This window comes from Mirounga leonina, unplaced genomic scaffold (assembly GCF_011800145.1).
Source record: "Mirounga leonina isolate KUSES-001 unplaced genomic scaffold, KU_Mleo_1.0 Mir_93, whole genome shotgun sequence".
In the NCBI taxonomy this organism is placed as follows: domain Eukaryota; kingdom Metazoa; phylum Chordata; class Mammalia; order Carnivora; family Phocidae; genus Mirounga; species Mirounga leonina.
Window position 1 is genome coordinate 37,906,362 of NW_023270854.1, and position 24,345 is coordinate 37,930,706.

General features: G+C 38.1%; 1 protein-coding gene and 1 non-coding gene across 5 annotated transcripts in view; one reads left to right on the forward strand and one right to left on the reverse strand.

Moving 5' to 3' along the window:
- Nucleotides 1-24,345, forward strand: part of NOL4 (nucleolar protein 4) — a 413,857-nt gene that overhangs the window by 314,797 nt on the left and 74,715 nt on the right. For 3 of the 4 annotated variants that reach the window (XM_034995876.1, XM_034995877.1, XM_034995879.1), the window contains one exon: nt 1,883-1,996. The exons of the other annotated variant lie outside the window; for it this stretch is intronic. In XM_034995876.1, the coding sequence (XP_034851767.1) occupies nt 1,883-1,996 (114 nt within the window). The remainder of the gene's footprint in view (nt 1-1,882; nt 1,997-24,345) is intronic. 4 annotated transcript variants of the gene reach the window in all.
- Nucleotides 9,403-9,544, reverse strand: LOC118004830. Its single transcript, XR_004677709.1, has one exon. It is a non-coding gene; the product is annotated as a U4 spliceosomal RNA (small nuclear RNA).

Below are 24,345 nucleotides of genomic sequence, written 5' to 3' on the forward strand. Positions count from 1 at the left end.
TCTCATTTTTTCTATAACACCTTTGCCTCCAAACATAATTCAATTGGGAAAAACAGCACTGTGTACCTAATTCCCATGTGGTTTAGATTATAATTTTGAGCTGAGCTGTGGCCAAAGCTTTGCCCTTTCACGAGACACTGATTTTGTGGCTTAATATATTTTGGTTCTGAGCTAGATTATCTTATCCATACTCAGGGAAGTACAGAATGAAATGAAGAAACCATATGAATTTTGAAATTATATTTACATCTTTATGGCCATTTACTTTTTTTAAATTTTCAATTATTTATCTGATTTGATCCTCCTCTCTGTTCCCAGCACACACTCCTGGCTTTCTAATTTCCTTCTCAAAATGATGCCACTGCATTTACCTGCCACTTCAAGGGCCTCTCTCTTTTCTTTCTTTTACAAAAATAGCATTTCCAGTATCTTAATGCTTTATTGTCAAGGTTGTCTAGGCATCCTTCCAGGCATCTCGTGGGGTTAGCAGTGGAGACAGTACCCTGTACCTTTCCTACCTTTTGTCTACAGAGGTAACTTTAGAGGTGGAAGCATGAGGAGATCGGCTGAGGCAGCTACAGAAATTGTTTCCTAGTTCAAGCAAGGTCAGAGCCTGGTCTTGTTATACAATATACAAATTCCACTGAGGAGTACCTTTGAAAGCCCTCATGGTCTGAATTTAGCTGTTCTTCAGTACTGAGATATAAACCCTATGGTTCAATTTGCTAAAGCACATTTTACATGCTAGAGTTAGCAAAAGTGAATCAAGTACCATAAAGGCATGCTCCTATTCACTTAAAAAAATTAGAAGGTCTCTATTACGTTAGAGACTTCTAATAAATGGCATCCATACAATATTTGAGATTCAGGCTTTGAAAACTCTAAGGTGGCATGTTACTATATAGGCTAGCTTCCCAAAGGACATTTTTTATTTTGTAATTTCATATTTTGCTATCTTATCTGGCTTAATTGTCATGTTATTTCTTATCATTTGCTTATCTTCATTAAAAAACTGTTCAATATCATTAAGCACTTCATCTTTCAGTTAGATGATTTTGCATGTAATTATGGGAAAAGAAAATGGAAAACTTTTCTGATTATCACAAATGATACGGAGAATTGCAAACAATTTGAAGTTAATTATGAGCTTAGTTGGGTGGGTTAATTAATTTCAACGTGGGCTACATAGAAGACGGATTTCCAACATGTATCCATTAAGTTAATAATATTAACTCCTATTTTATAAATAAAACATGTAGGTACACATACAGCTCATATCAAAACATCAAACTTTTATTATACTGAAATCGTTCCAGGACTGACGTTTTAGTTTGTATTTAAACAAAGTATTTTTAGTGCTCGCTTCAGCAGCACATATACTAAAAAAAGTATTTTTAGAGGATTTGAATCCTACCAATTGTGTCCCAACTTTGACTGCAAATATTCATATTTCATATTAAACTTGTTCAACATGGTCTGAGTGTCTGTCAGTTTTTCCAACTATGTTTCAGCCTCGTCACTTGATTTTGTTTTGTTGTGCATTGTCATATGTTACGAGAGAATTAAAGCACTTCTTTTATTTACAAAACCCAGTCAGCATTTTGTCACTGCCTATTCAAACTCCAGCTTAATGGCCCAGACTGACTATTTGTGACAATGGAGCTATGGGAATGAGTGATGGATCGGTGTAGCAGCGATAGCTTTAACCTCTAACTAGCTTTCATTTCTCATCTTTGCAATTTCCATTTCCTCTTTTTATTGAAATAAGTTCAGTTGAAATAAATGGATGCTCCTGCACAGCCTGTGAGCTCTTCTGAGAATAACATTGGTCTGTTAATAATTTTTCATGTTTCTCTCTCTCTCTCTTTTTTTTTTTTTTTAGTCTCGACCTATTCCTTCCCACCTTACTTCAGCAGTTGCAGAGAGTATCTTGGCCTCAGCCTGTGAGAGTGAAAGCAGGAATGCCGCCAAGAGGATGCGTCTGGATAGACAACAGGTACTGAGGAGCCTTGGGGGCTGGTGTGCACCCGCGATGGCAGACAAAATACGGTTCATTTAGTCCAATTTATGTAGAAGGCGAAAGACTCTTGAATGGATTTTGAAGTACACCAAGATACAGTTTTTGTGTCTTTCTGATATGAATTTGAACTTGAAAATGCATGTTCATGAGATCAGTAGGCATCCGTCAAATTTTCCGTGGTGAAAAATGGCCAACTGTAAAGTTAATGAGCCAGAATTCTGTTTAGTATCCAATTCGCGGGCTAATGGCTTATTTAAATAAGTGGTTCTAGCTGATCATTGACAATAGTTTTGTAAATTTACCTGATTGTTTATGATAGTGACATGATTGTGTTCATTCTGAATGAAAGCAAACCTCTCTTTAATGGCCTCTGGTCTGCTGCTAAATGTCTGTGGATTATTCTGGAAATGGTGAAAAAGCACAGATTTTGCAAGCCTAGAAAGCTGTAAAATGGGGATATAAAACAATGAAAATGTACGTCCTGGGCTTGCTTCCTCATTAATGAACCATTTACTATATACCCATTAAGAATCATCTTTCTCTGTCTCTTTTTTAAGGATGTACCCCCATGTGGTGTGGACGTGTGCATTTTTTGTGCATTGTGTGCTTATGTTTCATTCAGTTTTCCCTTGGTTTATCTGCATCCATCTGTTGCCCCTTCTCAGGTCTGGAATGCCTTTCTCTGTCTTCTTTTTCTCTCTGGCCTTCTTAATTATCCATAATAAATTACTAAATTGTAATATATAACGTTAAATGCTACACATAAAAGTATGCTGTATTCTGACTTCTAAGTTACTTTTACAACAAGTGATCTGGTGCTTCATATCTTTAATTAAGTTTGGAACGAGAGGACTAAATTGTTAGTCTAATTTTGTTTTTCCTGTCAGCCAATGAGCTTCTAAGAAAAATAGAAAAAAAGTTTTTCTCTTCCAGGACTAAAATATGTAAAAATGTTTCAGAATGGCATTATTTAAAATTTTACGTGTTTATTATCAATATGGCATGTGCTAATAATTCTAAACAGTGCAAAGATGAAGCCTTCAATTTTTTTTTTAAAGATTTTATTTATTTATTTGAAAGAGAGAGAATGAGAGAGAGCGAGTACATGAGAGGGGGGAGGGTAGGAGGGAGAAGCAGACTCCCTGCTGATCAGGGAGCCCGATGTGGGACTCGATCCTGGGACTCCAGGATCATGACCTGAGCCGAAGGCAGAAGCTTAACCAACTGAGCCACCCAGGCGCCCGAGCCTTCAATTTTTTTAAATGTATTCACCTCAGATAAAATATATATTTTGAGTTTGTTAATCATTCTTGGCCAACAGTATTTATTCACATATGCATGCCCTCAGTGAGACTTTTATCATTATTGTAAGTCTAGAATTTGTCTTCCTTGAAATAAGTCAGAGCTCTATATACAATACCACATAGCAGAGTGATCAAGATGGCACATTCGGAGTTAAAGACATCTGGTTTTGATTCTCAGCCCTACCTTCACTAGCTGTGTGCCATTCAGAAAGCTGCTCCATTCTCTGTGCCTTAGTTTCTTTATGGGCAAGCTAACAATAACAGTTCTCATCCTATAGGGTTGTTGTGAGAATGACAGATTTACGTTAAGTACTTAGCCTGGCATGTAGTAAGCATCAGTAAGTTCAGCCTAGAAAAGAAGATTTTAACTGATATTCTCTCAGTGCCTTGGCATCAGTAAAACTAGAAAGAAGCACTAATAGGACTATCTTAGATACAGGAGTTTTGAAGTCAGACTAAGTCTATTTGAGACAAGATCATAATTCTAGAAACAGGAATGGTAGAATTCTGGGATTGAATGGGCTCTTCTGGGTGTTGTCTTGCCATATATCCCACCTAGTCTACACTCTAGGATGGTATCAGTCATATATACAGTTATTATGAAAATTGAAGGACTGATTCACATTATGGACTACCTATGATATCACTCTACAGTATCCCCAAAAGCTGGGCATCCACCAGTATTTAGTCCAACTTCTTAAACCACTGTTGGCCTAACCTATAACATGGAGGGTACAAATATTAAGTTCACAGATTTATTTTGAGGATTTCACAAGGCAAGGCATATGAAAGCATAGTTCATTTGATTAGTTTATGTATTGTCAGAGCTCTACTGTGGTCACCATTTGCTTGAATACCTAAAGTGGTAGGAAAATCCCACCTCTAGGGCTGAAGATCTACTATTTACTAACACATGTGTCCTGTTATCAGAGAGCTATAATCATTTTGACAGTCCTTAAATTGAGATCAAATTTGTTTTCTAGAGCTTCCACCCACTGAAGAAAAGCTGCTAGCAATCATGAGGAGAGTGACTTCTTACTATTCCCCTACTTCCCAGGGAGTAGGGACTGGAATGGGTGAGGACCAACTAGCTGTTTCCTTTTTCTGTCCTCCTATGTAGTGGTCATTTATGACAAGGCTTCATCACCTGAGAATAGGGCATGTCCAATATCTCTCCCACCTAGTAGTGTTCTTTCCAGGCTTTAAAAGTGTTCAGTGAGTTTGGGATGTATGGGGGATATGGAAGAAATGATTTAAAAAATACATTCAGTAATTTATTGGAAACCTAATAGGCACTTTTTAGATTTTTTTTTTTTTTGCCATTTAGTAATTTCGACAACCCCATGAGAAGCAGGTATTATTATTCTCATGTTCCTATAAGGAACCCAAGGTTCAGAGAAGAGGGATTATTTGTACAGGGTCAGCTACATCAGACTCAAATCAGCTCAGATCAGACTTTGAGTTTACATTATGTGAGGCTGACACTTGAGATCTCTATACAATCCTATACCTCTCACTGATAAATTCACTGAGGGAAAACCGGTGTCCTGGAAGAAACTCTTAGGACACATATCATTTGTGCCTCTGCTCATATTGTTGTTGTTGTTTTTTAAGATTTTAAGATCAGTAGGCATCCGTTAAATTTTCCATGGTGAAAAATAGCCACAGCGAGAAAGGGAACACAAGCAGGGGGAGCGGCAGAGGGAGAGGGAGAAGTAGACTCCCCGCTGAGCAGGGAGCCTGATGCAGGGCTCGATCCCAGGGTCCTGGGATCATGATCTGAGCGGAAGGCAGACACTTAACGATGGAGCCACCCAAACGCCCCCACTCATAATGTTTTTGATAGTGCACTTTTCTGTTGGTAAACTATCTATTTTAATCACAAAGATATTTGCACTCTTTTGTAACTAGCAAACCAGCCTTCCCCAGTAAGCAAGTTATTCCAAGCAGGACATTTTTGTCTCAATATCAGCTTGAAAAAGTGCCTCACTTCATCTGGGAAATGAGTTATGCATTGCAAATGCTGGTTTAGTGTTTATTTAGTATTTTAAAATAAATAATACATATTACACATAGATATTTAAAAAATCTAAGTTATTTCTGTTTAACATGAATTCTGTAGATTTCATTTGGCATGCCACACAAAGACTTCTACCAAGTGACTTTGCACTTCCAACCCAAGCATGCAGATGGGAGAGCCCTCTCCTAATTAGATCTAAACCCTCTTTACCCAAGCAGAGATAGCAAGGATTCTTTTGGGTGTTGGCAATGAGATCATTCTTTTCTGTGCCCATTCTTAACCCAACTCACAATTCATAGAATTTGCTGGTGATTCAGAGATTCTTTGTCATGCCCCTGCATGCCTGTAGGTGTAGGTGCATGAAAGTTCAAGAACTGGACAGTTAAATCTGCATGCTGTTAAGCCCCATGTCTGAGTGCTTGCTGCCAGGGGTTGACCACATGTAGAGCGATAATTATGTATGTCCTTCAGACTTTATGAAGCTTGATGAATTAATTGGATTTTATAAAGCTGTTTGAGCTATGGACATGAAAGTTATTATGGATGTGTTAAATACTTTATTTCATATGCCCACCTTGAACCACAGTCCAGAGGGGCCTTGTTATTATGCAGCCTGAGCCCTGGAGCAAGCCAGTGGCAAGGACAGGAGCCTCCTGTTTATCAGGAATCAGATTTCACAAAACTGAGGTCAACCCTTAGTGCATTATCAAATACAGTCAACATTTCTTTTAACATGAAAATCTGGAATTTTTATGGTGTTTGGGAAATTCCTCCTCGCTCTGACAATTCAAAAAAAAAATGGGCAAAGTTAGACTTCACTTTTCTATGACAGAGCTTGAATTAAAAGATTATCTTTTTCTCTATCTTTATTTCATTCCTCTTTCCTTAAAAAGAGTTTTCAGTGCTCTTGGTTACAATTCATCTAAATGGAGAGACCAAAGCAGAAAGTGAGAGATGAGAACCAGTTATTTGCTGGTGATTTGTTTCCCACTGGTGTGTATTTTTTGCTGTGTTTCAGGGATGACATATCTTTTATTCCTGGCTTGCTGACTGATAAACTTAGGGAGTTTCTGAATGATGTGTTTCTTGGGTTTCTTCTCTCTATCCCCAGTTCTTTGAGTTAAGTTAGTTTGTAGTGCTGTACTGGGGATCACATAGAGCCAGGGGTCAAGGGCTTCCCTGGCATCTGTGTGACAGATACAGCCCTCATGAAGGACAGCTCAGTACCAGTGCGAGATGACACTTCTTGCGGTGACTGGGACAGATGGGAAATCAATGGTAGGCTGCGATGCGACCTCTTTATCGAAAAGAACAGAGAAGGGAGAAGGAGAAATGGCTTGTTAGTTCCTTGTGACATAATAACAGGCGAGAAATTAAGGGAAAAAAATACTGAAAACTGGTGTTTTGCAAAGTTAAAAAAGAAAGTCACTGCTAGTAAACTAGCATGAAACCACCAGGCAGGACCTAAAAATATTCAGTAAGCCCCGAGTTCCCGATGCTCTGTTTTCTTTAGCAGTGGTGAATGCCCTGCAGACTGCATCTCTTCATGATTCTTCCAATGTCCTGTTAGGGTACTAATGAGTGGGCATATTATTAAATGTAAATGTAGATACAGAAGTTGAAAATAGAGCCGTGTAAGCATGGTGGCGATTTTCATACAGACTTTGTATTTTGTCAAGGATGGTTTTGAAAACTAGCGAAAATTTTCAAGACAGGCGGCTTTTCTATCATATTTCATTCTGTACAGTCGTATGTCCTTTTGATTACCACTTATAAGCTTTAACAAGGGCACAACTGAAAACAGTATTTTTCAATAGGATTTTATGCTTAAATTGAAACCGTAACTGAGATGTGGCTTGAAACCTCTTTCTGTGCCCTTCCGGCCCACACCCCCGGGGCTCCCATTCTCAATCATCCTCAACTTCTGTTCTACTCCCATAATTTTTCTTTCTTTTTTTTTTTTTTTAAGATTTTATTTATTTATTTGAGAGAGAATGAGATAGAGAGAGAGCATGAGGGGGGGAGGGTTGGAGGGAGAAGCAGACTCCTCGCTGAGCAGGGAGCCCGATGCGGGACTCAATCCAGGGACTCCAGGATCATGACCTGAGCCGCAGGCAGTCGCTCAACCAACTGAGCCACCCAGGCGCCCTAATTTTTCTTTCTTTTATGGAATATTTTACGGAAAACCTGACATCTTTGAATCTTTCAACCTATGTTTCAGCACGGCCCTTGCATCCAAAGGAGAAAATATACTATATAAGAAGCACAAAGTACCATAGAGGGTAGTTCTTGGATGACATCGTATTTCTGTTGTAGCGTGTCTAATTTAAAGCTACTTAGGCAGGGGGCGCCTGGGTGGCTCAGTCGTTAAGCGTCTGCCTTCGGCTCAGGTCATGATCTCAGGGTCCTGGAATCGAGCCCCGCTTCGGGCGCCCTGCTCCGCGGGATGCCTGCTTCTCCGTCTCCCTCTGCCCCTGCTTGTGTTCCTGCTCTCGCTGTGTTTCTCTCTGTCAAATAAATAAATAAAATCTTTAAAAAAAAAAAAAAAAAGGCTATTTAGACAGAATAAACTCCCCAGGTCATCTCACCATATGGCACCTTATTTTCCTCATTGATAATAATATTAATATTAACAACAGCATCAGAAGTATTTATGGATGCAGTAGTGTGTGAGGTGTTTTGCAAGCTCATTATATGTCATTAGCATGGCTTTTAATGAAGTGGGGAAACCGCGGCTTTGGCGAGGTAACTTCTCGCAAGGGTGCAGAGTTGTTCCAATTCTCCTGCTTTTTAAGATCACGTGTTCCATGTGAAATCACTAAAGCAACCAGAGCAGCTACAGCTCATCTGATCTATGTGTGTGGTGGCAGCTCACCGTGTTCGGTGACAGGTACTTTCCAAATGGTGAAAAACTATTGGTAAAGTTCCAAACGATATATATAGTACGGTATTGCCTTGATTTACACAGTAGCACTACACCTGAAATAATTCAATTTATATTTAAAAGCATGCATAAACGCTTTGTGTTTATACCTAAAGTAAACTTTTAGGCTCAGATAACTATATATAGGCTTTCGCCTAAAAAATATCCAGCAGGACTTTTTAAAATTGACATGGGAACAAAGACAGTGCTTAGTGATTTGAGATTGCCTGGAGCATGTCAGAGCTTCCAGTAAACTGGTCCCCCACCGACTTCACGCCTGTGTCACCTGCTATGTGTTTTCCAAATGTCCCCTGTGAGTGGTTGGTAGCACTCTCATTAAGAAGCACTGCTATGGACAGACTAGGATTTGAATAAGAATGGGAATCATAAATTCTCAGATCCATTCCTTGATAGTGAACTCATAACTCTGTTACTCCCACTTGCAGAGACTGACTTTGAGTTTCAAAAACCACACATTTTCCATAGGCTCTGCATTTATCATATTAAATGAATTTTCCATCCATCCTTTTCTCCTTCCTTTTACTTTTTGTTTTTATATTCACTAGAACCTAGAAATAAAAATTGCATGGTATCAGATAAAAATAACTTAACCAGGTCCTTTGATTTAATTTTATGTCTTTGCAAGGATGAGGCAATTAAATATCAATGGCCATATCAATTACGCCCTTGGTCAGGAAACTAAGCCACATGTGAATTCTAATTCCAGTTTTATTCTTGAAGTACAGTTCCATTTTGTATTCATCATTCAACTATTTTAAAATCTCTCCCAGAATTGCATTTCTATTCTTTCTAATTTTGAAGTTCCCATTATGTTAGATATTTATAATAGGGATGCCACAAGATCCAACACTTTGCTACAAATAAAATACCCCAAAAGGATAAGGCTCTGTGGTCTTCAGAAATGCATGTTTCATCAGTTTTCCTCATCTGTAAATATGCTGTTTGCATGCTCACCATTGGAGGGCATGACTTGGCAGCTCTTCTCTTTCTCTGATGGGTATCCACTGAACTATCTGCCTACTCACATCATCTCTAAAATGCCAGGCAATGTGTAGTAAGTTATCATATTCTAAAGGAATAGAGTTTTTCCTATATGGGAAATAGCTAACACAGTGGATATCAACCATGACCTTAAATTCATGAGCACCAAAGAATAGACCAATTAGTAAACCAATCCAGAGAAACTTGATTACAATTAGTAATAATCACGCCTCGGATAAACCTCATCGACTACAATACTGCCCCTGCGCAAAGCTGAGAAACTTGATTACAAACATTCTTACTACTGCAAAGCTACCATCATACTTCTTTTAGACCAGAACAGACTCTGGGAATATGTATAATCACATTTTAAAATAATAAAAATACGGAAATATTTTATGTTCCATTTTATTTCTGTAAAAATATAGAAGCTTTATATGTATGAAAACTAAGCAAAGTAAAGGTATATACCAAAATAAAGTGTTTTACAGTTACATAAAATATCCCTTATGGATAATTAAAATGCATTTTTACCATTCCATTTCAAAAGTTTGAGATTATTGTACACATTATATAATATTTGAGAAACAGGGTTAAAATAGTTTTCCCGGAATTTTTATTTGCTCTGTGGGGAAGAATACTTGACCTGAATTCTGTTGATATTTTGTGAGCAAAATAATTGCTTTATGAGTTTGCATTCTTTCAGCATTAGTTAATGTGGCTGGGCTTTGAATATGAATTAATTCCAACTTGAGTTTTTGCAAGATATCTTTCTTAATGGATATTAAAAGTTTAAAACTTTTTCCATGATTTTTTTTTAACTTCTCTGGTTCGTTCCTTAAATATTTAATTTATCTCTGTCAGCAAAGAACATGATTAATAGTAGAAAATTACTTGTAAATGAGCCCTAAAGTGGTTTGCTTATTTAGCAACTATTCATCATATGGAAGATATTTTGCTACATATAGAGGCCATGAAACAAGTAAGGAGAGGGGAACCTCTCTTTACTACTAAGTGCTGGATTTACTTGGTTCTTTGCATATATGACTTTCTTTGTGGCAATATCACTGCTGAGCTAGTATCATCATTCTCACTTTGCAGATGGATAAAACATAATATTTTTCCTCAAGAAACTCACATGCCATTAAAGATAAGTGAAATTAGCATGGTAAATGCTAATTTTAGCATGGAAATTATAAGGGTGTGATCAGATTGTTGTGAGAGCCAGGGGACAGTGCTCTTAATTCTGCCTAGGGAACCCAAGAGGGCTTCCCAGAGGAGGCACTATTAGATTTGGACCTTGGGAAATAAAGGAGATTTTGACAAACAAAAAAGCTAGAGGATGATATTCCAGACATATAGAGCATTCCCACACATGAAAGCTGCTTGAGTATTAAAAACTGCAGTCTCCTGTGAGGGAACCAAGATTGTGGGGAAGACCTAGAAAGAGAAAGGATTGGACATGAAAGTTTAAACTAGATTGTGTAGGTGCTTTCTATGGTGTTATTTGGACTTTAAACACATGCCAGAGAGGAGTGAGGAGAGTGAAATGTTTTATTTTTAGGAGGCTTCAGAAGCCTATGGACAAGGAAGTGTTGAGGAGACACTGGGGCAAATGTGAGGTCCTGATTCAGCAAGGAATTACTCTCCTTACTACCTGTCATTTCAAACTTGCTATTTATTTTTGTGTAAAGATTTTATTTATTTATTTGACAGAGACACAGCGAGAGCGGGAACACAAGCAGGGGGAGTGGGAGAGGGAGAAGCAGGCCTCCCGCTGAGCAGGGAGCCCGATGTGGGACTCGATCCCAGGACCCTGGGATCATGACCTGAGCCGAAGGCATACGCTTAACAACTGAGCCACCCAAGAGCCCCTCAAACTTTCTATTTAAATGAGGTGAAATGTAAAGCTGAGCCTATGCCAAAAAGTGATTATGAAGATGAATCTGCTACTAAAGAATCGTATGGTTACAGGGCATTTCTGAGTTAAACACGACAGTCTCGGGAATGCCAACTCCTCCGTACCACATTAGCTCAGCTAATTAGGAATTGAAGCTTAATGTTTTTCTATAGTTTTAGCTTATGGAATTATATACAAAGATTATTATTCTGTCTTAAAAGTCTTTTAATTTTTTTCTATCTTTTTATGATGTCTCAAAAAACTGACATTACCGTTTTCATCCATGATTTTATTTTTTTAAAACTTAAATTGAGAATATGGTTACTTCTGTATAAAATTTTTCCTTGGTGTATATGCTTTCCTTATATAATGGTGTATCAGTTTATATCTGTGTAGTGATGCATAGAACATCATTTTGTTGGCCCCTCATAATACTCTGAAGCATGTAGATCAAATGGTTTCCTTCTTCTATGCCTGGGGAATATCAAGCTGAAAAACCTTTATTCCCTTTGGGTGCTATCTATGGGGTTGATTTTCTGGCTTCATTGAGCATTCTCCCACATTCTTTTTTTTTTTTTTTTTTTTAAGATTGTATTTATTTGAGACAGAGAGAATGAGAGACAGAGAGCATGAGAGGGAGGAGGGTCAGAGGGAGAAGCAGACTCCCTGCCGAGCAGGGAGCCCGATGCGGGACTCGATCCCGGGACTCCAGGATCATGACCTGAGCCGAAGGCAGTCGCTTAACCAACTGAGCCACCCAGGCGCCCCTCCCACATTCTTATAGAAATGATTTCTTTTTAAGTTTTTAGGTACATCTTTGGCTTAGGATGTTATTAGTTTCTGGATCAATGTCAGGGTATGAGTAGGTGGTTTGAATTCAGAAAGAGAAATTCACATAATATGTTTATACACTTTTTGGTGCCAAAGTCAGAGGAACATATGGTTTACTGAGCTCTCCATGAATACAGCATTTATGTTAATATTTATTTTAAAATGGATTATTTTTAGGCTTAGTAGATAAATGAAAAGTCTGACATTCGGCTTATGCCAAATGTATTCATTTTTATAATTTATTTCTCATAATCTATTCATTCTTTGTCTTGTCTTTTCTCTTTAACCACTTTAAAACCCACTAGTTACCCTGAAACAACAATATTGTGTGTATTGGTGAAATTTAGCCATAGTTACAAATTTATTAGAAATTAAATAACGTAGTAACTTGACAAACTGGACTACGCTTCCTAAAGAGATTTACGATGTTTGACATGACTCATGTGGTAAATACAGTGAGACCAGTGGCCTCAAGAACCACGTTTTTCTCTCAGTAACTCAGCACTTTGGGAAAGTGGGGTTTCTGCAGAGCTGAGTATTTTGGGTGGCTAAATATTAAATCATTAAAACTGATTTTACTTTTGTTTCTCATTTCATTTATTTCTCTTTCATTTCATTTCATTCTAAACTTTCAGTGCATCTTCATTTCATGACAAAAGTCTTCTGATCATAAATTTAACCATGGATTTAGTTACGAACCTTCACTAAGGATGGGCAGTTCTGATATCAGAGCCTCAGCTCCAAACATAGGTACCACAGAACAGGTGATTTAACAGGCGATCCTATAAAGTCGGTCTTAGAGAAAACCCCCAAGGCAGGTCAACCTGCTTTCTTGGTAATTGACCTCTTTCTCATAATGGTGAAAGGAGCCTGGATTTCTGATAGGCTTGCCAGCTAAGTTGATCTTTATTGATCCGTTTTGCTCAAATGGATCAATCTCATAAATTTCTCACCCTCAGGAAGAAGCCCCATCTGTCCTGGGCTACCAGTGTTCTTTACCTTGTCAGCATTTTAAATTATTATTATTTGCTTCAACAACCCAATGGCTTCTAGATATCTCTAGGACATGTCTGTATTTGTTCTCATTTACACCCTGTTGATGGGATATATGAAGGACTACCTCTCACTGTTTTTAGGAGTTTATGCAAACATATTTTCTAAGAGCCCTTACCCACGATCTTTCATGAGGAAGAAAATGTTTATATAGATCAAAAACCAAGTCCCATTTCTTTCTAAGTTCTTTTTTTAATGTTTTGCCTTGAACACAAATAAGATCAAGATAACACTTTAAATGATACAATTAGGTTGAAAGCCCAGTGATCTTCCTACATTAAGATCAAACTTCTCATTAAATCACTTCTCTAGTAACATTCCATGTTTTTATTTTTCTTGGTTTTGGTGCTCATTTTGATACATAAGGAAATATAATAGCGCAGTCTGGTCCTGATACTCAAGGACACGCAGAGAACTCCAACCCATGGGGGTGCCTGGGTGGCTCAGTTAAATGTCTGCCTTCTGCTCAGGTCATGATCCCAAGGTCCTGGGATGGAGCCCCTCGTCATAGGGCTCAGTGCTTCTCCCTTTCTCTCTGCTGTTCCTCCTGCTTATGCATTCTCTCCCTCGCTCTGTGAAATAAATGAATGAAAATCTTAAAAAACACACAAACAAACAAAAACTCCAGCACATGGCACAAACGGTCACCTTTTTCACATCTGAGGTTTGTGTTTTGTCTTCTCCCAAGTCTTCTAGGAACATTTAAGTGCGATTTAATAGAAGTCCTTGTTCTGAGTTCTGGAAAGAGGGCAGAGAGCAAATGTACAAAAAGATCATAGCTGTAACTATAAACTTAAGTAATAAAATAGGTAGATGTAAGTGAAAAGTTTATCTGAATCCCAAAGGCATTGTGATTTGCATCAAAAAACAGCAATTAAAGCTTTTTCCTATGCCAGCATCTTTCCTATTGGTTATTTATGCTCCATGATTAATTAATTTCAGGTGAGGGAACCTGAGAAGTTAGAGGCAGAAGGTAGGCTTTCATTCAAACTTTAGAAAACAAAGAGTCCAGGGGTGCCTGGGTGGCTCAGGTCATGATCCAGGCTCCTGGGATCAAGCCCCGCATCGGGCTCCCTGCTCAGCGGGAAGCCTGCTTCTCCTTCTCCCACTCCCCCAGCTTGTGTTCTCTCTTTCACTGTCTCTCTCTCTGTCAAATAAATAAATAAAAATCTTAAAAAAAAAAGGGGGGGGGGGCTCTCACTTTTGTTTACTAAAAAAAAAGGAAACAAAGAGTCCAGAGAATGAGAAGCAATGGGATATTTTAAATACACCTGTGTGGCATTTACACAGTCAGTATACTTGGGGATTGCTAATATAAAACTTTACAGAAGAAGAGCCTCTTTTTCAAGTTATTAAATTTTCATTTTTATTAGGGGACATATTAGACTCATTTTAAAAAGTTAGAGCTCCAGGGAACCTTGCAGACCACTTAGTGCAATAAATTTATTTTATAAAAGAAGCAGGCCTGGAAAAATTAATTTTGTTTTAGATTTTCTTCGTCTCTTCCACCTTCCTTTCTTCAGTGATTTTTCCATATTTCTCTAGAAGTGGAATTTCTCTTTAAAAAGAAAAAAAGACCAATATAGTACAAAGAGTTTAGCTCCTTTTTTATTTCAGGGTAATGTTCTGAGTAATGAAAATCAGAATGCTTCATAAATTTCAGCTTTTAATGCCATCATACATTCATAACATGCAAGAATTTGAATACAACTTTAGGTGGGGAACTCAGAAGGTCACATTAGTTTAATTCAATTTCATTTTTCTCTCATTTATGATTGCCTATGAAGCAAGTTTCAGAAGTCCAATGAAGCTGTCAAGCTTTGTACAGTCTCCATGTATGTGAGGAACATTTCCTTTCTAGGGAACTGCCCAGTTATTAGTGTATTTTCTTTAATTCTTTCTAAAGGATCTGCATCTGAGGTTTTTAAAATATGGAATCTTTTCTGTAGCTTTTTACATCACTTTCTTAAACTACTCTTTGATAATTTTTCTTCTAAGAACATTTGTTGAAACCATTTCAAATATCCAGATTCAGGTTTAAATTCCAAGTTCTTTAACATGCCAACTCTCAGCCCCACTCTATTTGGGAGATAAGCCAGGACGTATATAGGAATAACATCACACATAATTGTACTCATGTTTGTGTGTTCTCTTATCCCTTCGTGTCGAATTCACACAAATTTTCTCATTTAATTTTTCCCCACACCTTAGTGAGGTACATACATCATTACTATTATTCGTGACTCAAAATGGCACAAAGAAGTGCAGCCCCCTCATTGTTACTCCTGTTTTCTTTTTAGCTACATGAGATTTTGAGGATTTGGAGGTCTGTGAAAGTAAAGCAGGACTCATCATCCTCTAAACACACCCTAAATCTTTCCACCCACTTGTCTTTGCCCAGTCTGCTCGTCCTCTCCAGTTCCAATCCTGCGCTTATTTGTCTCCATCTCAAAGTGCGTCTGTTTAAGGAGTACCTGCTGGATCAAATCAGCCCACCAAATGAGTCCTTTTCTCTCTGTAGTAACAACTCTCAGCCCGACATACCGCACTGCTTGATACATACTCGGCTAACATCGCTCACAATGGCCTCCAGGTGTCTTTTGGAATATTGACTGTACAATTACAGATCACTCTGTAGGATTAAAACAGCTTTGGCTTTTCATCATTTTGAGCCTCAAAGATATACCTACTAATATACTGGGATGAGGTTATGCACTAAATAAATATCCATATGTGGCTTGATGTAGCATGGCAAAAAGTTCGGTTTTAGGGAAGGAAAGAGCCTTTTAAGGAGATGCCTTCTAACACAGTAGGGATGCTCAGGCCTGAGAATGGTAATAGGTAGTCAGAGCAGTAATCATTAGATTTAATACTACAGTCTAAAATGCTGACTGACAGCCCAGCACACATAGTTTTAGCACCAAATGGGGAAAATAAAAATACTTTTGAAATTTTTTTACCAAGCATGTAAGCTGGGGAGAGGGTGAAGAATGTCTCAACGTTTAGTCTTTGGGCACTGTTGCTTTTACTTGTTCAGTGAGAAAAAGAAGGCAGCTAGGAGGTTTCTGACAAAGCAATTATAGCAAGACACAGATGCTGGGAGCTGACCTGACATTTGCCTCTGGATAGTTGTCATAGCAGCAGGCTGAATAGAGCAGCCTGCTAGGAGTGCTGTTGTAGGCTCTGGAGGAAGTCCCGCCCTAAATGGACCACATTAAAACAATATACGAGGATGTTTATCACTCCTTAGCGGTGGCCATCTTTCTCCTTTATTTGGTGTTTATCTAATTTTTAAGTACTCATTTCATAAGAAGTCCATATGTAAAGGCAATGACAACCACAGGCCTTGGGGTGATTTGCAACACCATCCACCATAAGTAGATCCCATGTATCTAGGGTATTGTTCCTTGGGGAGAAGGTATTTTAAAGTGTTGCTAGCAAAAGAAATGTTTAGATGCTAAACTGGATGTAGCTCTTTTTTTTTTTTTTAAGCTCTGTATGCTGTATCCATACTCAGCACATTTTTGTCCTTAATTACTCTTTGATGACTCACAAATGTATGCATGCACCCCTTCATCTTTGTCTTATCCACGAAAGATAGCCACTTAAGGTTATATATGAAAGATGTAAACATATATAAATATATCTACATAAAGAAGAGGGTGTCTGTTAACATGTTAAAAAAAAGGCTCTGGGATTATTTAGTGGGGTACCCATTTGAGTTTTGAAAATGTTACTTTTGGTTTAGTAGGCTAGAGTTGGCATTAACATGGACATGTCTTTCTAAAACTGAAGTCTTAATAATAACGTTAAGTTGTATATCATTAGACGATCGTATTTTATAAATAGTTATAATTGTTCATGCATAATCTCGAAACACTCAGATAAACTATTGATAACTACCTAACTTTCAGCAAAAAAAGGATATTTATTCCAACGATAAGTAAAGTCTATGATAATCTTGGATGATTCTGCCTAAAACAAAAAAGAATAAAAATCCTAATCCTATGTATGATCAATAGAGAACCTGCATATTCTAAACCATGACCTAAAAAATTTCTAAATATTTTCCAAACAATGGCCTTATGTAGCTATAGAGTAGGCATCATAAAAAGATCATAAAAATTTAGTATAACCATAAACATGAGAGTGCTTTTTTCTCTTTCTCAGTCAATGTGTATTTCCACCTTTAGGAGGAATTGAATAATTGCATTTTGTTCACTCAATGTTTTGACCCGAAAAAATATAAGCAATGCTATTGGCAAAAGGAAAATAATATGGTTTTGCGTAAAGCTTGAAAAAAATGAATATAATATATTGACTCTATAGTAATTTCAAACCAGCATTTCAGAAGTTACAAAATAATGCATATACAAGAAGCTAAAAAGAATATAAACTAAATTGAAGAGTTAGAGTCAAAATTGCATTTTGTCTCTGTTATGAATCAGGTTGGAAATTGGGGGAGTTTTCCAAAAAAGCTTGGAAGCACAATTTGTTTGGACACAGAATATGTAGACATTAAAATATAGCTTTTTACTGTAATGAACCAACTTTTAAAATGTATTTAAAAGCATAAAATATATTCACCTCAATGGCACAAAAATTAAAGATATATGTAATCCAAATGTACATACATTTGAATCCATATATATATGAAGAGAGACTCTTCTGTATTACTCCCCTGGGGAAAAGTTAAGCGACATTTGTCTGCTCTCGCCTGCAAGACTAGGTACTAGATATGAAAGTATCCAAGCAGTCCACGTTCAGAGATGAGGAAAACTGATGAACTTTTTTCTCCTCAGAAATAACTTGAATTAGGAATTGTCAAAGTATTTCATTCATTAAGTATTTGGTAAAACATCAGACCAGAAGCTTAACTTTATTTTTAAGGTTAGAAGTGACCCAAGAGAGAGGGACCTGGCATTCAGTGACTATTGAAAGCAAATGAAGGAGGAGAGTGCCAGTTGGGAGATCGAACACCCAGAAATGTCTTACTTGAAAGTGTTAGAAAATGTAGTTAGGGATGGTTTGAGCAAAGGGAATTGATAAGCTCAGGCAACTAAAAATTCTAGCAATAGGGTCAGCTTTATATGGGGTTGACTATCTTATAGATAAATAGGATCTCCCTGAGATCTCTGCCCCATCTTTGTTTCTATTCTTGGACAAGTTATTCCTCATGGTAGCAATATGGCAGCAGGAGGTCCAGTTTTCCGTCTTCCCATGGACTGTGATTGGGTTACACATGCATCCCTGAAGCACGTGCTGAGGCCCAGAGAACAGAATAATGCATAGGTTGCATGTTCAGTTTTGGATCCATGGGCGCAGTCAGCTCTGCAAAGCACATGGAGTAAGAGCGGGAGAGCAAAAATCAGAAGCAGTTACTAAAAGGGGGAGGGGGAGAAGATAAATGCTGACAAGCCAAAGAAAAACAATATTCACTAGAGTGGGCTGTGTTAGTTTCCTAGGATTGCCATCTCAAAGTACTACTAACTCAGTGGCTTAAATCAAGAGAAATTTATTTTCTCACATCTCTGGAGGCTGGATGTTCAAAATCAAGGTACTGCAAGGGCCACATTCCCTCCAAAGCATCTAGAGGAGGATCCTTCCTTTCCTCTTCCAGCTTCTGGTAACCCCAGGCATCCCCTGGCTTGTGGTAGCAATCACTGTCTCCATCTTCGTAGGGGCATCTTTCCTCTGTGTCTGCATCTCTTATTTTCTCATGAAGACATCAGTCATATTGGATCAGGTCCCATCCTACTTCAGTCTAGTCTCAACTGGATTATACCTGCAAAGACCCGATTTCCAAATAAGGTCACATTTGCAGGTATCAGGGGTTAGGATTCAACATATGTTGTTTTGTTTTTTTTAAAAGATTTTATTTATTTGACAGAGAGCAAGCACAAGCAGAGGGAGTGGAAGGCAGCGGGAGAGGGAGAAGCAGACCCCCTGCTGAGCAGGGAGCCTGATGTGGGGCTGGATCCCAGGAAGCTGGGATCATGACCTGAGCCGAAGGCAGAGATTTAACCGACTGAGCCACCCAGGCGCCCCTAAACATATGTTTTTGAGGGGCACAATTCAACCTGTAACAGTCCACCCCCTGCCCTCCTCCCGAAATTCATGTCTTTTCCACTTGCAAAATGCAGTCGCCCATCCCAACTTCATCAGATGTCTTAACCCATTCCAGGATCCATCCTAAATCCCAAATCTCCCCTAAATATAATGAACTCAACAAGTCTCAAGTCTTCTAAATCTGGTATGGGTGAAACTCTGAGTATGGTCCATCTTGGGGCAAAATTCCTCTCCTCCGGCAGACTTGGGAAACCTGGAAAACAAGTTAGATGTTCCCAAAATACAATGATGGGACAGGCGTAGGATAGCCATTCCCATCCCAAGAAGGAGGGATAGGAAAGGAAAAAGGGATCACAGATCCTGAGTAAGTCCAAACCCAGCAGGGTAAATTCCATTATATTTCAGGGCCTGAGAATAGCCATCTTTGGTGCAATGCTCTGTCCTCCCTGCCCAGCCAGGCAGCAGCCCCAGGCTCCCTGCTCTCATAGCCCAGGGACATCTGGTAAGCTGGCTTCATCAGCTCCTCCCTCTCTCTCAGGTCTCTGCCTCTTTCCTTTGCCCTACAAATCCTTCTTCTTTCGTTCTATCCCATTTCAAGCTTGCAATTTCTCTGCCAGCATAACATTTTTAATACATTTGTCAGTCTTCCGTGGTTGTTGAGGTGATCCACATTATTTGACGTAACGGTTCTTCACACACCCTTCCTAGATAACCTCGTTTCTATCCCTAGCCTCTCCTGACATGGTTGATTGGACTTAGAAGTCACACTTAAAATCTTTAGCATAGGGTGGCCCAGCCATACCCTTTCTTCAAAGCATGCTGTCTATAAAATTTTCCAAATCAAGTGCTGATTCCTTTGTGTTAGCAAATTCAACCTGCAACATGGATTAACTCCAATTTTTGCATTTTTTGAAGAATGTGTGTATGTCTATTAGGTGGTATTATACCTAAGAAGAATTAACCAACAGAACTATTGAAGGCATAGAACTTAAAGTACACCTATAAATGGAAATATATTACTATCCCCAGTTCTATTTAAATGGGAAAAAAATTACAAATTATCTTTGGGTTTTACTTATTTAAAGATGTAAGGTAGGGCTAATATTTCCATTTATTTGCTTGTTTTTTTTTTTTAAATTACATGAGTTTTATTATCAGGAGATTGGCCCAGATTCCCTCTCTCTCTCTCCTACATAGTATAAATATAGTAAACTCTTATACAAAATAAAATTTTGTATCAAAATATGAAGAAATGCTAAAAATCTTAAATCAGTGATAGGTATGGAAAGGATAAACATTTGAAATAAAATTCAAAAGAAAGGTGAATATAGCCCTATTGCTTATTGATAGATGCTTTGCTCTCTCATGAATGTAGCAAATATATATACTCTGTTAGGTTGCTACTGTCAAAACAATAAAAGTACTTTATATACCTCATGTCCCCACATCCAGATAATCTTTCTTTAAAAATATTAAATTTTGTATTTTTCCTAAGCATTTTTTTAAATGCTGCAGCTCAATGCTTTGTATTTATTTATTCATTTTCAGTTCAGACTATGGCCAGAGGAAGGGGTTTTCAGCCTTAAAAGAATCAGGGTAAAACGTAACTCTTACTGCCCACTGATATAAGTACATTTTGCTTAGTTGTAATAATTGTTAAGTATAAGATGGGAATACTGTGTAGATTTACATTGTTTTTCTGCTTTAGAGACAAAGCTGTTCGAGAACCCAGTGATTCATGCGTATATACCGTGTACATTTCCCCTAATCAAGGCCATCTATAATTAGACTAGTAATAAGGGCTTCTTAATGATTAGGAGGAAACCAATTATTAATGAGCTGTCTCTTAAAAAGTACTGTCCATTCATTAGCTGTAGAGTGCTGACCAAGCTTTAAATGTATACATTCTGTTCTAAAACATTAAACTAAAATTAACATATATATATATATATATATATATATACACGTATATATATATAGCGCCATCTTTTGTTTCTTATTTACCTCGTTGCTCTTTTCTGAATGTTGAAAGCACCATAGAAAATTTGACAGTGATTTATTAATTATAGAAATGCCCACTCAAGACAGGTTCTGAAAAGTTGTGTGTATCTTTGTACAAAGGCAAGCACACCCCAGCCCACATTCACCCCTGCACAGCACTGAGGGGATAAACATCAGGGCTGCCTGGCCTCAAATATCTTCCCTTAATCCCTTCCTGAGCAACCCCCTCAGGAGGAGGAAAGGATCTGGTCTCTGTCTTTGTGACACATCAGGGTCCCATGTTCTTCGGACGTCAGACATGAAGTAAATGCAATGGACGCTGTTGTATCAGGTAGCTCGAAAGCCTCAGTCCGTGAGGCACAGATAGGGAACCTGGAGCTGAGTTCTGGCTGTGGCCACAGGGCCCAATTCATCTTGACAACTGATTAGGTCTAATAGGTATTTCCAGGAATAATTCAGTAGAGCCCTGCATTGTTAACTCATGACTTGCTTCAACAGGTCAGGAAACACTGCTTCAGTATTCTAAAAAAAAATAAAATTAAATTAAAATGAATTGAATAATTTCTCAATACAGTAAATATATATATATCTCAAGATATATATATATATCTCAAGATTATATATATATATATATATCTCGAAAGTATATAGGAGGATGGCAAATGGGAGGAGACCATGGAAGTGTTTATTTGGCCTAAATGTTGCTGGCAAATGTTTGCATTTGAACCCTTTTCAGGGGGGCATGTGCTCTGGAATCTACCACCGTCCACAACTTCTCATTGTCCTATAGTCAGACCCCTTCTCTCATTTACTTACTTCGCTGGGTGCTTAGAAGCAGTTGAGAGTACCACCTATAGCATATCAAGACTTTTGATTTACCTCATAATAGCTGAGTCTTTTATCACCTGAATAGATCTGCCAGCATTTTGGCTTCAAAAATGAAAGCTTTGCTAAACCTCTGAACAAAAGAATTAGGATGAGAAATAAGATAGCCTGTAGATGTTCTACCCATTCCAACTTATATGAATACGCAAATACTAACTCCTTTCCACATTTTGATAGTAGAATAGAAAATATTATTAAAAGAATAGAATGAGAAAGCTATTTAGATTTGATTCTTCTCTCTTTCCATATTTTAGCATGGTTTTGCCCTTGAGGTGATACTTGCTGTATTTAGAAATAATACCTATATCAGTAAGAATACATGAAGGACATATGAATATATATCAGCAAGAATGTACGAATATAGATTTATATATTCAACTCAAGCTGAATTATGAACCTTGTTCTTAACCAACCACTGAATTAAGGTTTACTTCCTTTTTAAAATTCTAACTAGCTGTGTGATTTCTGTGAGCTACTTGGAACCAACAACCTTGCTTGCTACAAAACATGAAGGAGAAACAACTGGGCAGATTTTCTTTTTCCACCCGAAATGAATCTATCAGTATTCCTTTTGAACTGAGTTGCCTGTTGTTCCTGGTAAGTTCAGAGGGAAAATAAGCCTCTGGGTCCCCAAATAGGTAAACACATTATTTATGTTTGGTCATAGCAAAGACATGTTTAGTTAAAAAAAAAAAAAAAAATGGGGCCAGAGTCCTTAAGCTAGAATTAAAAGACATTTATAAAGCAGAAAAACAACTAAATTAATTCATTTAAAATGAAGGATTCCTGGGATAAAGCATCTTGAAAGCCCATAGCTCATGAAGCATTTTAAAGCCATGGAAGGAGGCTTAACAGCCTTCGTTAAGCAAGCCCCAAAAGACACACATCTTAGAATGAAGCCCTCATTTTTATTTTTATTTTTTTATTATTATTTTTTTTTTAATTTATTTATTTGACAGAGAGATAGCACAAGTAGGCAGAGCAGCAGGCAGAGGGAAAGGGAGAAGCAGGCTCCCTGCCGAGCAGGGAGCCCGATGCGGGGCCCAATCCCAGGACCCTGGGATCACGACCTGAGCCGAAGCCAGCCGCCCAACCAACTGAGCCACTCAGGCGCCCCAAAGCCCTCATTTTTAATTAGCCCTTCTACAGAGTTTGAGATGATCATCTTGTTCTTTAGGTGGTGGTGGTATTAAACACCTATACAGCGTTTTATTCTACAGTCCTCAAAAAGCTGTACAAAGATTAATATGACCCTATTTAGATGGCTTCCACAGGGCAGGTAGAACTGTGCACCTCTGTTCATCCAAACACACTTGGAGACAAACGGGCTGAGGGCTGGGCCAGCATTTGACTGCAACTCTGGATGAGCCACTGACAGGAAAGGGAATGTTCTTACCAGCTCTTCACTCCTTTACACACAGGACTCTATCCTATCTTCCCTTTGCCAGGAAAGGCCCACAAAGGAGGGAGAAGGGGGAGGAAAGAAAGTTGTAGTTCATTTGCATTATTTAGGCTTCTGGAAATTAAAAGTATTAATCACCTTGCTGATTTTGCACTGAAATGAAAAAACTGCTTATCAGCAAATCCAGCCTCCTGCACAGTGCCTGGGTTAAAACAAACAGCAAATCCCATCAAAGGGAAATTTTGAAGTGAAGATAATGCTGAATTCATGATGAAATAGCCTTGTGCGGTTCCATTATTTTTCACTTTGCTTAATTTTATTTTAAAGGCTATTTTAGAATTAAAACGCCCCTTCCTTAATAACTGAATGTCGTTTGTCCTTGAAGCTATAGTTGAGGGCAGTTACAAATTTTAAAAGATGAAAAAACCCAAGTTTGAATTTTTGCCTATAAACATCTGAAGATATACCTAAAAATATATTTAGTATGAGGCATACCAAAAAAAAATCATATTTAGTGTTCATCAGAGTAAGTATTGTTTATTAAGTAAACAGATGAAAATAAAATTTAAAAATTTTTTTTTAATTTTATATATTTGAGAGAGAGAGAGCACAAGGAGGGGGAGCAGCAGAGGGAGAGGGAGAAGCAGGTTCCCCACCGAGCAGGGAGCCCCATGCAGGGCTCAATCCCAGGACCCTGGGATCATGACCTGAGCCGAAGGCAGATGCTTAGCCAACTGAGCCACCCAGGTGCCCCGATAATAGAATATTTTTTATTTGAAAAATTTCTCAATTCTGCTGTCACATTGTTTCACATTTAAATAGATAAGCATGGAATATTAAAATGATAGCGCTAGCCATATTTCTTTTTTGCCCTTTGTGTCTTAATTGCCTAACATTAACTTATCCTGTGGAACACTGGGTACGATCTGCTTTGG